Raw genomic sequence first — 13,742 nt, forward strand, 5'->3', positions numbered from 1 at the left:
TGTGATCAGGAGATAGTGGCATCTTAGTTACAAGAGTAGCATGGATTGAGCTATTACTGGTATAAGGAGTGTTTAACCACTACACCCTTCTGCCACACTGCCTTTACTTTAGATTTACTTACTTGTAGAAACACTTTAGTTATAGAGCAGACCTAACAACTACAGAATGACTCAGTTTTGAGATGTTGGCATCATTTTAAAGATCATGTACCTCTGGCTTCAGAGTTTTCAAAGCAAAGTTTTTAGAGATCGTGATCTTCTCAATTTTCTGCTCAGAACCATGAAGGAAAAAAAGCTTTAAAACAAAGCAGTTCATTCAAATTGAATGAACCTACATCAGTAGGTGCTGAAAATCTGTTGATTTTCCTTTGGGAATTCGAATGAGATTTCATTCTCAGGAACTCCTGCTAGAGACAAGTGGTGCCCTCCTCACTAGCTATGCTGCCTGTTTTGCAGTGGGCAGGCAGGCATCATGAGAGATGAGGGGACAGAAAAGACACCTAATGGGAGAAAAACTGGGAGCAATCTGGCTTCAGCTCCTGTGTCCACCAAACCATCTCCATTCATGCAGTCTTTTCTGTGTAAGGATCTGGGGAAGAAAGGAGAGACTAATGGGGAGATGGAGTGGGTAGAGGCTATATAAATGGACAAAAGGGAAGAGATTATGAGAGAAGATGAGCCCACTGTGTTTACTGCCAGAGGAGAGGAACCAGTGAAGGAAAAGGAAGAAGCACTGATAAGGGAAATGAAAGAGGAGACATACAGAAGGTTAGAAATTCCTGAAGGAAACAGAAAAGAGAATACAGTTCAGGAACACAGAGATAGAAACTGTAAAAAATGAAGGGAAAATGTGCAGAAGATATAAATAGAAGAGAGAAAAAGAAAAAATATATTGCTGAATTTACTTAAGTAAATGCATTTTCCTGCTTCCTTTTTCTGCCTTTCCCTAAAAGTGACCAGTGGTCTGGAGGGCTCACTTTGTGGTGTCTCATCCATCCTTAGAGCAGATGTTGTCTTTTTTACAGATTGCTGAATGTCAGTGCTGTGAAGACTTGAGCCTGCTTGGATGTGTCAAATCAAACATCAGCATAAGTAGCTACCTTTGAAAATGTAGATGTTTATTTATAGCATTTTGAATAAAGTTCTAGTTGAATATGGACCTATTTCCTTTGTGTTGTTTTATTCACATCCTCAAACTACTTTTTAATGGGATGTTGTAAGTAGTCAAATCTGAACCATATTTCCACCAGTGATGAAAACATCACAATCCAAAGATGACAAGTTCTTGCTGAAAAACGTGCAACTGTGAGAGCATATTTTCATAGTTTTCTCTTTTGCAAAGTGATTCTAAGTTCCAACAGATGGTTTTAATGTAATTGATGAAGTGCCTCATAATGCTTTAGGCTGAGTTCATCCATTAAACTGAGCATTTTGAAAGTGTTGCAGTAAGGTAGAAAAATTATAAAAGAAAGGCTTCATAAAATCAGGTCTGCCCTGTTAGATCAGTGGCTAGCCTGTGATTTCTTCTTAGCTAAGCTAGCACTTTGCAAGTTCCCATGTGAAAACAATCCTGGTGTGAACAGTTTGTTAACATAGCAATCTACTCCTGGGTGAAAAACAACTAGCACCTGCATAAACATTAAATCTATCCCATGAGAATCAGTGGAGAAAATATGTAAACAATTTAAGAACAGAGAAATTTGATGGACAAGAAAAATACCTTTTACTAACCAATAGAGTAATTGGCAAGAAAGCTACTAACCAATCGGAGTCACACATGAGGTCTGTAAAACTGTAAAAAAGGAGAACAGGCAGCAGTACAAAAAGCCTTTCATGCATTGCTTGGTGTGTCGTTCCTGTCCATCTCTACAAGGACAAGAGGGCAAGAGTTTGTGATTCAGTATCTAGCTTGATTTAATGAAAGTTTAACATAAATAAGCCTCTCTCCGCCTAAGAGCTATGATAGCATCAAAAAACCACAGAGACAGCATGGAACTTGAAATAACTTGCCACTCTCACTCTTAAACCACTATTGCAGTGAGGTAATACCAAATGAATATTAGTTTGTTTTGTATTATCATGCCACTTATGAAACAAATCTAGATCCTTTGTCCTGTACAAAACCAGAAAAGATATGTAGTCCTCCAGGGGCTGTTTTTACCATGGACCTCTGTGTGCTGCAGGGGCACAGCTGACTCACCATGGTCTACCCCACGGGCTGCTCCGGCTCCTGGAGCAACTCCTGCCCCTCCTTCTCTGGCTGACCTTGGGGTCTACAGGGCTGTTCTTCTCACACATTCTTATTCCTCTCCCCTCTGGCTGCAATTGCTTCCATGCAGTACCTTTTTCCTTCTTTAATTTGTTATCCCAGAGGCACTACCACCATTGCTCATTGGCTCAGCCCTGGTTAGCAGCTGGTCTGTCTTGGAGCCAGCTGGTATTGGCTCTATTGGACATAGGGGAAGCTTCTAAAACTCCTCACGTGAGAAGTCACTACTGTAGCCAACCTCTGGTACCAAAACCTTGCCTAAGAGGTGGAGATGGGATTTGTTTCTGGGCCTCTTAGATCCTCTGGAAGTATCTATAACACACTGAATATTTTTAGAAAGGAAGTCTCAGTGACAGCTTTGTGAAACTGGACTTTGATTGCCTTTGGTTTTTTCTACAATTATCTGTGAATTAAATCAGATGTTTGTTCTTTGATTTTCTGGATCTCTGCTCTGACATTAGAAGTTTGGTTTTATTTTTTTATCAGTGAGAAGGGAAAAAGAGAAAAACCAAAACAGCCCCTCAGCAGGCTTCAAGCCAACTCTTTTCAGTGTTTCCATTTGACTTCTAAATGAGAAAGGTTATTGTACTGAATATTGAACCTGAGGCTCCAGAGGGGTAGCTCATTTTGAAAATACTGTTCTCGCTTTTTAAATGCAAATTTGATCATGAATCACATAATAATGTTTGAAAAGTACTGGATTTTTGGACAGAGACTTCGATTAGGCTTGTTGCATATTGCCTCTGCTTTGTTTCATTTTTACCCTACTCTCCTCTCCTTGCTTTCCCATTCTGTTTCATAATCTTGTTTTAAAATTTTACAAATGAGAAGACTTTCTGGCTCCATCCTGGATTCCTGCACTAACTCAGTTTTGGTGCAGCATTTGGTGCTCATCTTCTCCCTCTTCCTTTTTGTGTGACCTTCTGCAACAGAGAAATCCCTGTTAGATATTTTCTACTGAATATGTTACCTCACTTATGAGGCTGTGGTAATTCTTACCTAGTCTGATATATTCATGTTTGTGACCTTTTTATGTGTCTCCTCTTTTATTTGAATAAAACAAAGCAATTTGTTTAAATATGATATTGCATAATAATAATGTTATTAATATTACTGTGATATTTATAATATCTTTATAATTTTTCATTAAATAGGATGTTGAGTAATTTAAATTAACTGTGCTCACATCTTATCATAGTGACTTTTCACTGTCTAACTGTTCATCTCTCCTTTTCTTGTTTTTAATTTTATTATTTCATTGCCAAACTCAACAGTACTGTTTTGAAAGAGAGTTGTTATCATTGCTTATATCATTACATCATTGCCTGTATTAGAACCAGTGATTAAAGACTTATATATTTCCAAGTCCACATCTACATTATTAAGTAATGAAGCACAACAGGAGAGGGTCAAGTTATTAAAGCAGTTGGTATTGAGAGCCCCATAACTAGATTATATGTGGTTTAGAAGATTTACTTCAAATTAGGGCTAGTTTTGTCTCCAGGACTGAGATTTGACCCCAGCCCCCAGTGTTCAGAGATGTCCAAAGAGAAGTTTTGTCTCAAATCCTTGCTCTCTGTCCTGGGAGATGCTCACTGGGTAAAATGAGAGCATCAGTGCTGGTTGTATATCAGTGTCTCTTGCCACTGTGGCTGCATGAGTTGAAGACCAGTGCTGAAAAAAACCCAAGGAAGATTGAAATTATTGATAACTGCTTACAGGTATCCACAGAGTGAAATTCTGGCTTGCTGGTACCCACACATGTGTCAAAGTGTCTGAGGATCATGTGAGACTGCTAGGAAAATTTTCTGCTGTGATTTCTGCTCTGGTCTGCACTGATGAACAATAAAGCTGTGTGCTTCAATGGAAAACTGAAGAGTGTCCTGGGCAGGATCTTTCATTCACAGTGTGCACAGCACATTTGTTCATGCCTGTGCCTTGACCTGGAAATATCAACTTCGCATAGTTTTAATCCAGCATTGCTCACAGTCACAAGTGAAACTGTAGCCAAGCAGAATATTTTAACACTGCCTTTGCTGCATATGCAGAAACGTGAGTTTGTCTGTCCAGAAACCGTTCATCCAGCTTTCAACTGGATCTTCTAATTGTATTTCCAAATTTTAAATTTCCTAGCAGAAAGATCATAATCCTACATATTAAACACTAGGTAATCAAATTACAGGCATTTAAACTTCACGCTGAAATACAAAGTGTATCATTTATACAGAAAAAAAAACTTTTACCACACCTTTTCATAGAGAATTTAGGTTCTTACTTGGCAAAACTTGTATTGAAGCCTTGGGGACTATTTATGAGGAGACTGCAACATCATTCTTAGTGTCACTTTCGTACCAGACAGCATCCTCCTACACTTTGAAGTTGATCACATTTTCTTATGATGAAAGACTTCACAAGGTTTCCCTGCCTGACAGAATGTCTGGATTGATAGCTGTGGCTGAAAACACAACCATGTCTTACAGTATCTTTTAAACTGCCTTTGTAAAACAGTTGACAAATAGCTTCAAACACTTTTCTAGGCTTAAATATTTCTGAAGTGCGACAAAACAGAGTGAGTCAGAGTAGAGGCAGAAGCTAGTTGGGAAGTTCCAGGCAAAAATATTTACTGCTGTTAGTGATGGCATCTATTCAACCTTCAAATAAGCAAAATATTTTTTATTTTGCAACAGCTTCATTACTAACACACAGCATATTATTTTAAATTCCTGAGTATCAGCAACATGAGAACTTGCTGTGATTTCCACAGAGCAGTTAAAGCACTACCAAGCTGCATGTACAGTGCCAAGAAGCTTGGGTGGTCCTCGGTCTATGCGGCTATCTCTTGGACTGGTTTATCTCCAAAGCAGACAAAACCAGATGTGTTCCCTGTGGGAGGTCTTCAGGCATCTGGCAACACTACTCAGCCTTCATCATGTTGTATTTCTCAGTGATGTCCATGGAGTTTTTCCCGAGTCAGAGTGAACAAAACTGCTTGACAAAACCCTGCCAGCACAAAGTACCTGATGTGATTGTGCCATGGATGTGCTGTGCATTATGGCAGAAATGAGGCAAACTGAAGTTGACATGGGTTACTGCCAGGCTGGTAATTATTTCTCTTGATAAGATATGAGACATTAAGAAGGAGAGAGAAACATCTGACCTACACACAGATCTGAGGACACCTGACTTCCAGCCTTGGTCCTGACAGTGAGGTCACTCACTGTATCCCTGACTCTACAGCAACACATCACATCTGGGTCTTAAATTTACTACACCAAGATTTCTAGGAGTCTGCTGGACTTGTAGATGAAGGCACAACTATCATTACTTTCAGCAGTGACTATGATGAATATCCAACTAAAATGTATTTCTTCTATTTCCCATACTGGGAAGGTTTGAAGACAGCAGCAACAAAACAGTCGGATCTGTGATTTGTAAAAATTCTAAAATATGTCTCAAATATACATTTCATCTTGCTCTAGATATAAATTCGATAAAGATTTTTGAACTAGTGACCTACATCCAGCATGTAAATGTAAACATATATGTAGCTTCCACAGCAGCAGGTGTAACAGGAAAATTAATTTAAGGTGACAATATTACTCATAGAAACAATTTAGGCTACTCTCCTCTCATCTTGAAATGTTTAAATTCTTATTTTTCATAATAAACCAAATATTATTATAATTCTGAATATCTGTGTTGTATCTAGAACCACATCTTACTGTGGATTTCAGTAATAGCTTTTTTTAAGATACAGAGCGATGTAGAGCTTTAGCTGATGTTGTGCTGAGGAATACAGAAAGCCATGTTTTGATTTCATGCTAAATAATTCAGCAGATTTGTCTCAGTATAACAATCATCTTAATATGGATGCCACTAAAGTGCAGATGAAAGTCACACTGAAGTTTCATTGTGAGACTGCAAAAAAACAAAAGTAACTAGGCAACTCTTGCTATGAATCCTCACAAGGGATTTTTTTTTGTCTTTCAAATTTGTGACTATTTGGCTTATAAAGATTTCCATGTTACATTGTCCTGAAACATTTCATAAATGCTGAATTAAGGCCAACATTTTTGTTGACTTACCATAGGCAGGATCAGGCCTTGCATTATGAATGTAACTGGTCAGGCTTCAAATTTGGAATGCTTAGCACCAAATGCTTAGCAGCAATGGAAATGAAAACATGACTAAATAAAGACTCTTCCAAAGTCATGTATCAATGCTGAAAGCTCCTGAAGGAAAATAAGAACCATCATTGCAGTTGATATGATCAAATTTATTGAGTGAATGAGAATTCCACAGAAGACAATTGAGTTCTCCCATTCACTTTCACAAGTCCCAGATTTCTCATATTATCAGAAAAATGTTTGAATAAACAAAATAACTAACAGTTGTGGGTTTGGACCATTTTGAATCCTTGATTAATGCAGACTAGGGATTTTGTTAATTTTATGTAGTGTTCATTGTGTCAGGTGGGCTCAGGACTGAATCTACGTACAGCTAAAGGCTTCACAGGATTCTGCTCTTCCTTAGAAGGAAGAGCATTTCTGTTTGTTGGTGGTTTTTCTTTTTTTGGGGGGTTTTTTTTGGGTTTTTTTGGGGAGTTTTTTTGGGGTTTTTTTTGTTTGTTTGTTTTTGGTTTTGTTTTTTTATTTTTCCCAGTTTTCTACTGTTGCTTTCCCATGTATCCCATTTTGTGACTAAAATCAGTTATTTATCAAGATAGGTGCTGGTGCTGGCAATGATTCACCTCATCCACTAGGGAGGACTAGTGTTCCCTGGAGATCCCTTCCAGCCAACTCTGTATGTTGAAGCAGGCAGCCAGATACCGACTCCAACCACAGCTGTTGGCATTTCTTATATTTTATGAGTGCCTGCAGCATGGACTATGGACGTACTGTGAAAAAAGTATGGAATGACTATGTACAATAGGTTTATGGGTGTACATGACTTAGTTTCTAACCTAACTCCACCCTCGCACACAACTGTGCTTTATTTTTTTGAGACCTGAATTACTTTCCTTCTTACTTCTTGACTTACTAGAGTTAAGTCACAGGGCTTTGACGTATGTGTTATGTCAAATCTGAAACCCAAACAGTCAGTGAGAATTTATGCCTGGTGTAACTCTGCTGCCTTCAATAGATATATATCAGAGGACCTTGGATCAACAGCTGTTGGATATGAGCTTGTGCAATGTCAGAGCTGGAAACTTGTTCAGTTCTGTACAAACACTGTCTGAACTGTGTGAGTCAACAACCTTGCAGTTCACTGAAGCTAATTGCTTAGGAAAAAAGTTTTGAGCCTATGTGATGTAGACAGCAACTCAGTGAAGTAGAGCTGGAAAAAGTAATTTTCTGGTAATCATGATGTTTTCTAGTTTTTAAATAACTGTGAGATATTAAAGTAAGCATGTATGATTCTAAGAAAGTTGTAAAGGAGCAAAAAGAACCCTCTTTTAAAATTTATTTTCCTTTAGTTTTCCAAATTGTCACTCCTCATAGAGGTGCTTGAAACTGATTGAATTTGACAGGAATTCAAAGCTATTGTTGCAGCTGTCACTTCTTTTTTCTTTCTTTCTTTTTTTCCTAAATAAGTGACTTATTCAAACTTGCTCTCAGCCTCACTCTCTAAATTACATCTGTTTTAAAAAAAAATCCCCTGTATCTTCCAAAGTACTTCCCTGTGAGGCCGCAGGATACAGCATATAAATCATAGCTCAGCTGGTGTGGGAAAACCCTTTTGCCAGAGTTTAGAACCTCTGGCTGTTTCATATGTGGACTGGAAGAAATAAATGAGAATGCACATGGGAAGCAGCAGAGCAGTGCTGCTTTCTCATGGGCAATAGGGCAGGGGAGACCTGACACTCTGCTTGCCTTTGTGATGTGAATGGGCAGGGCTCTCCTCCCCCTGTGGCCCTCTGCCCCGTCCTCCTACACGCGCTCATGTATGGGGATTGTGTGGCAAGGTTCTGGTAGTGATGGGGTGACACGGGAGGCTTCTCTGAGAAGGCGCTAGAAACTTCCTCCCATGTCTAGAGGAGCCAATTCCAGCCAACTCCAAAACAAACCCACTGCTGGCCATGGCTGCCCCATCAGTGATAGCAATAGCACCTTTGGGATAATGTATCTAAGAAGGAAAAAAAGTTACTGCAGAGAAGCAATCGCATCCAGAGAAGACAGGAATGAAAATATGTGAGAGCAGACACCAAAGTCAGTGCAGAAGAAAGGGATGGAGGGGCTGCAGGGCCTGGAGCAGAGATTCCCCTGCAGCCCGTGGTCCATGGTGAGGCAGGATGTTCCTGGATGGAGGACCTCATGCCAGAGCAGGTGGATGCCCATGGAACGCTCTGCTGCTGAGCAGGTTCCTGGCAGGATCTGTGGCCCTGTAGAGAAAGGAAGCCCACGCTGGGGCAGGTTTGCTGGTAGGACTTGTGACCCCACTGGAGAGCCACGCTGGAGCAGCTTGTTCCTGAAGGACTGTACCCTGTGGAAGAACTGTTGCAGTGTGTTTTCTTTAGCTTTATTGGTATGCTTACTGTTCAATTTGTGATTTTGCAATCCCCTTATGCCACTCCCTACCACGTTTTAAACCCCCACCTTTTCAGTTGTCAATCCCTCCTATTCCTGCCCTTTTCCCCCTGAATCCCCCTTGCCCCCCCCCAACTGGATGTCAGTCCTCCCCCGAACCTGCCCTCTCTTCTAGATAATTCCCTCTTTTGTGTCCTTTAGAATTTTGTTAGTTTAGCCAAGTTATTCCCCTCCCTAGTGCTCCTTTATTAGTTCAAGTATAAAATAGCCCGCCTTCAACCTTTCTTCAACCATACCCCTATTGGTTTGCTACCCTAAACCCCTCCTCCCGAGCGATGTTATAAAGGCTCTTGTTAACTCTTGTTAACACTGGGTGCCAGTCACGAAATAAACTCAGTCTGGGTTCGCCCCAAGACCCGCGTTGCCTTTTGTTCCTGCACCGAACCTCTCTCTGCCGGTAGCTGGGATTCTGCGGAGCTTGCAAGGGGTGGGGGGGGGTCTGTCGCGCCCCAGTTGTCACCTAGTCGGGACATAGCATACCGCGACAACCCACACTGGAGCGGTCCATGAAGAACTGCAGACCCTGAGGACTCATGTTGGAGAAGTTCAAAGGACTGTCTCCCGTGGGAGGACCCACACTGGAGCAGGGGAAGGGTGTGAGGAGTCCTTCCCCTGAGGAGGAAGGAGCAGCAGAGACACCATGTGAGGAACTGACCGCAGCTTCCATCCCCCATCCTCCTGCGCTGCTGTTGGGGAGGAGGCAGAGAAATTGCGAGCGACATTGAGCCCAGGAAGAAGGGAGGGGTCAGGAGAAGGTGTCTTTCAGATTTGGTTTCATATCCCATTACCCCAGTCTGATTTGATTGGCAAGAAATTAAGTTAATTTCCCCAAATCGGTTTTGTTTTGCCCGTGACTGTAACTGCTGAGTGATCTCTCCCTGTCCTTAGGTGGACCAGAGAGCCTTTCATTGTATTTTCTCTCCTTTGCCCTGCTGACGAAGGCAGAGACAAACCGGCTGTGATTAACACCCGGCACCAAGCCGGGGTCAACCCACCAGAGGTGCCAGGGTGCGGGTACCCTGAGACCCCGTGAGCATCCCTTCAACCTTTCCCGTGCGTGCTGGGGCCTGGGCTCTCACCGGGGATCCCTCCTGAGTGCGGAGACACAAATTCCCTCTGCAGCCCCGAGTCGGACACGAGCACCCGAGCGGCCCGGGGCCGCAGCTCCCCGGCTGCCGCGGCAGCGCTGCCGCACGGGGCAGGCGGCGAGGCCGCGACACGCCGCCAGGAGCCCGAGCACCGCTCTCCCCTTAGGGCGGAGCGGCGGCGGCGGGCGGGGCAGGGGCAGGGGGCGGCACCCGGGCCGGGAGGCGGCGGGCGGAGGACGGGCGGGCATGGCCGGGAGGGGCGGCGGCAGCGGCGCCTCCCCGCTACCGGGACCGGGGGCAGAGCGGCGGCGGCGGCAGCAGCCCCAGCCCCAGGATGCGCTGCCCGGCCCTAGCGCGGCCGGTGCCCTGCGGGGGACAGAGCGGCGGCGGCGGGCGGCGGGGATGGAGGCGGCCCCGCGGCGCTGCCGCGGTTGCTTCTGGCGGCGCTGGCGGCGGCGGCTGCGCGGGCGGCGGTGGGCGCTGGCGGCCGGGCTGCTGGGCGCCGCCGCCGCCGCGCTCGCCCTGTACTCGGCGCTGCCCGAGCCGGCCCGGGCGGACGGCGAGGCGGTGACCGTGCTGCTGTGGTGGGAGCCCTTCGGCCGCCCGCGGCGCTTGCCCGACTGCCGGCGGCGCTACAACATCAGCGGCTGCCGCCTCAGCGCCGACCGCAGCCGGCTCGGCGAGGCGCAGGCGGTGCTGTTCCACCACCGCGACCTGGTGCGGCACGGCGCCGAGGGGCTGCCCCGAGGGTCCCCGCCGCGGCCCCCGCGCCAGCGCTGGGTGTGGATGAACTTCGAGTCGCCGTCGCACTCGCCCGGGCTGCGGGGGCTCGCCGGGGTCTTCAACTGGACCATGTCCTACCGCCGCGACTCCGACGTGTTCGTGCCCTACGGGTACCTCTACGTCCCGCCGGCGCCCCGGCCCTTCGTCCTGCCCCGCAAGACGCGGCTGGTGGCCTGGGTCATCAGCAACTGGAACGAGGAGCACGCCCGGGTGCGCTACTACCGCCAGCTGAAGGAGCACCTGCCCATCGACGTGTACGGGGCGCGGGGGCTGGCGCTGGCCGAGGGCGGCCTGGTGGAGACCGTCTCAGCCTACAAGTTCTACCTGGCCTTCGAGAACTCCCAGCACACCGACTACATCACCGAGAAGCTCTGGAGGAACGCTTTCTCCGCCAGCGCCGTGCCCGTCGTCCTGGGACCCCGCAGGGCCAACTACGAGCGCTTCATCCCCCCCGATTCCTTCATCCACGTTGACGACTTCCCCAGCCCGCGGCTGCTGGCCACCTACCTGAAATTCCTCGATAAAAACAAACCCAACTACAGGCGGTACTTTGCCTGGAGGAAGAAGTACGAAGTCCACGTCACCTCGTTTTGGGATGAGCATTTCTGCAAGGTCTGCGAGGCTGTTAGGATAGCTGGGAATCAAATCAAGACTGTTCAGAATCTGGCCAGCTGGTTTGAAAGCTGATGTTCCTGGCGGGTGAGGCTTGCCTGGACAGCCTGGGCCAAGTGTCGGTGTGTCGGGAAGAATGAGTCTCACAGGGATCATTTGCCCAGGTAGTCGGCATTAGCCGCAGGAGACTGGCATCAGTTGGACAAGCATACAGGTACAGGAAAACAAGCTGTGAAAAGCCTGCAAAGGAAGATTTTTAATGAAGAGAAAATTATGAATGTACAAAGAGACATTATGCCAGATGATTCCTAAAGAGCAAAGTTAAATTTCCAGAAGTTGTACTGTTACCGAACTTTTAAATTTCTGCCCAGCTCAACATAAATTTCTGATGCCAAATTCCTCAGCTGTACAGCTGAAACCAATTTTGGCGGCTATGACAACTTCCTGGACCGTGAAACTTTCCTCTGCTCACAGAAGACACATGATCAGTGCTGGTTTTCTGTAATACAAAGACAAAAATGAATGTTTTAAACCGCTTTTTATGCGTGTGAAAGCTATTTATAGACAAATTCTGAGCCGCAAGTGTTGAATGTAAGAATCTTATGATACAGTAGCACCTTTTAGCAAGGCTTGAAATTACAGCAGCCAGTTAATAATGCTTTGAACCAAGTAATTGTTCTGTTTAGGAAAAAGTATATGAAGGGGACTGAATCTGAGTGGACAAACAGCTCAGATGATGTAAAGTATTTCTCCTACTACCTGCTGAAACCCTGGGCATGTTTATCGTGTATGAGAGTAGAGCGGAACTTTAAGTACAGGAAAACACAGACTGTAGGGAAGAAAGTTGGAACACTTCCACCCTCCCTATATTCAGGAATTAGGAAATGTTTACAGATATCTTGCAAAATTATTGCCATACAGGAGAATGCAGGGAAAGGGTCAGAATTGCAGGGATTTTATTACTGTATTGAATATATATACAGAAAGGCTAACTTTTTTCTCAAGTATCAGTACACAGTGCTGTTGTGTAGCAACTCTTTTGGTTTATGGCAAATTAAAAAAAATTCTCATGGGTGACAGACTAGTCAGAATGTTGTCTTGTTGTTTCTAAAAAATTCCCAAACTCCCAAATGACTTCCATTCAGAAAGAAAATTACTGTAGAGAGTAAGATCTACGTTGTTGGTAAAATACAGATTGTGTGAGGAAAGAATATGAAAAGGGAAGGATTTACTATTTTCTCTTCCTTTGGTTTTGAGGTATTTTTGTGGCTCAGTTTTTTAATCAATAAATAGGTTCTTAAGGTAGAACTCCCTTCACTCAGTGCCTGTCAAGGGACATTTACAGTAGTCATTCCCTTTTAGGCTCCCACATTTTACTGGAGCCATCTTAGTAGTGGATGTGTGATTACTTTTTGGTTACATGTAATCTTGCTCAGCCAAAGCCAGAAAGAAACTTCATTTCAATTACACATCCTTGCCAAGCTCAGCCTCCCTGTCTTTTGCAGCTATGAAGTTTGGTGGCAAAAAAATAGCAACCTACAAGAGACTTGCCCACGTGAATAAGGTATTCATTCTGCTGCTTTTTAATCCAAGAAGTTACTCAGAGACTTCATTCAGAATAAAATCGTGGGCACAGAACAGGTGGGAAAAGAAGAAAGTCGGTTGCAAATAAAAGATGGGCATCAGAACAGGCAACCTCGCTGGCATTTTAAGTCATATTTAGGTTAGGAAAGGATTAGATTTAAGCAGTACGGGATGTTGGATGAGCGATGTATGAACTGGCAGTCTATTGTAATGTATTTCTAGTTAGATGCTCCCCATGATTAGGTAAGCATGGAGCCAAGGATTATCGGGAAAAAAAACCTAATAATAATGAAGTTCTTTAATAATTTGCACAGTTTTACCAGTTCATATCTTGCAGGCTTCTCCAATTATTCCCTTCTGCTTTTGTGCAAGCAAGGTTGGCTGAAAGTACTTGATGACCCTTTCTGTTGTCAGTGCCAGAGTTGCTGTAGAATATTTACTGGGAAGGGAGTGAAAACAATCTATGCAATGTGAATATAGTAGGGATGATTCCTAATGCTGCACTTTCACTCCAAGAAATATAAAGTGATTGTTTAAAGTAAAAGAGTGTTCTTCATGGCATGGTCATCTGTTTCTCTGTCAGTAGTTACCACTCCCATAATACTGGGTTTGATATTTTTAGAACTCCAATATAGGTATAGTATTAATAGTAATACCCAAGTGTCAGGATGATAGGTTCCCTCTTTTCCTTTGAATGTATAGTATTTTCTTCTGCTCAGTTTTTATCAGAGTTTGCAGAACTGTATACAAAACCCCAATCTTAAAAGTAATGAAATAATATTTAAGATTGCATTACTTTTTATCAGTCTGCAGAAACCA

General features: G+C 44.0%; 1 protein-coding gene across 1 annotated transcript; it reads left to right on the forward strand.

Annotated features, from left to right (window-relative positions):
* The first annotated feature begins 10,346 nt into the window (after positions 1-10,346).
* On the forward strand, positions 10,347-13,467 carry FUT4 (fucosyltransferase 4). Its single transcript, XM_038155152.1, has one exon. It carries the CDS (start codon positions 10,347-10,349, stop codon positions 11,412-11,414), a length of 1,068 nt encoding a protein of 355 aa, XP_038011080.1. The 3' UTR covers positions 11,415-13,467.
* The last annotated feature ends 275 nt before the right edge of the window (positions 13,468-13,742 follow it).

This window comes from Motacilla alba, chromosome 1 (assembly GCF_015832195.1).
Source record: "Motacilla alba alba isolate MOTALB_02 chromosome 1, Motacilla_alba_V1.0_pri, whole genome shotgun sequence".
Taxonomy (NCBI): domain Eukaryota; kingdom Metazoa; phylum Chordata; class Aves; order Passeriformes; family Motacillidae; genus Motacilla; species Motacilla alba.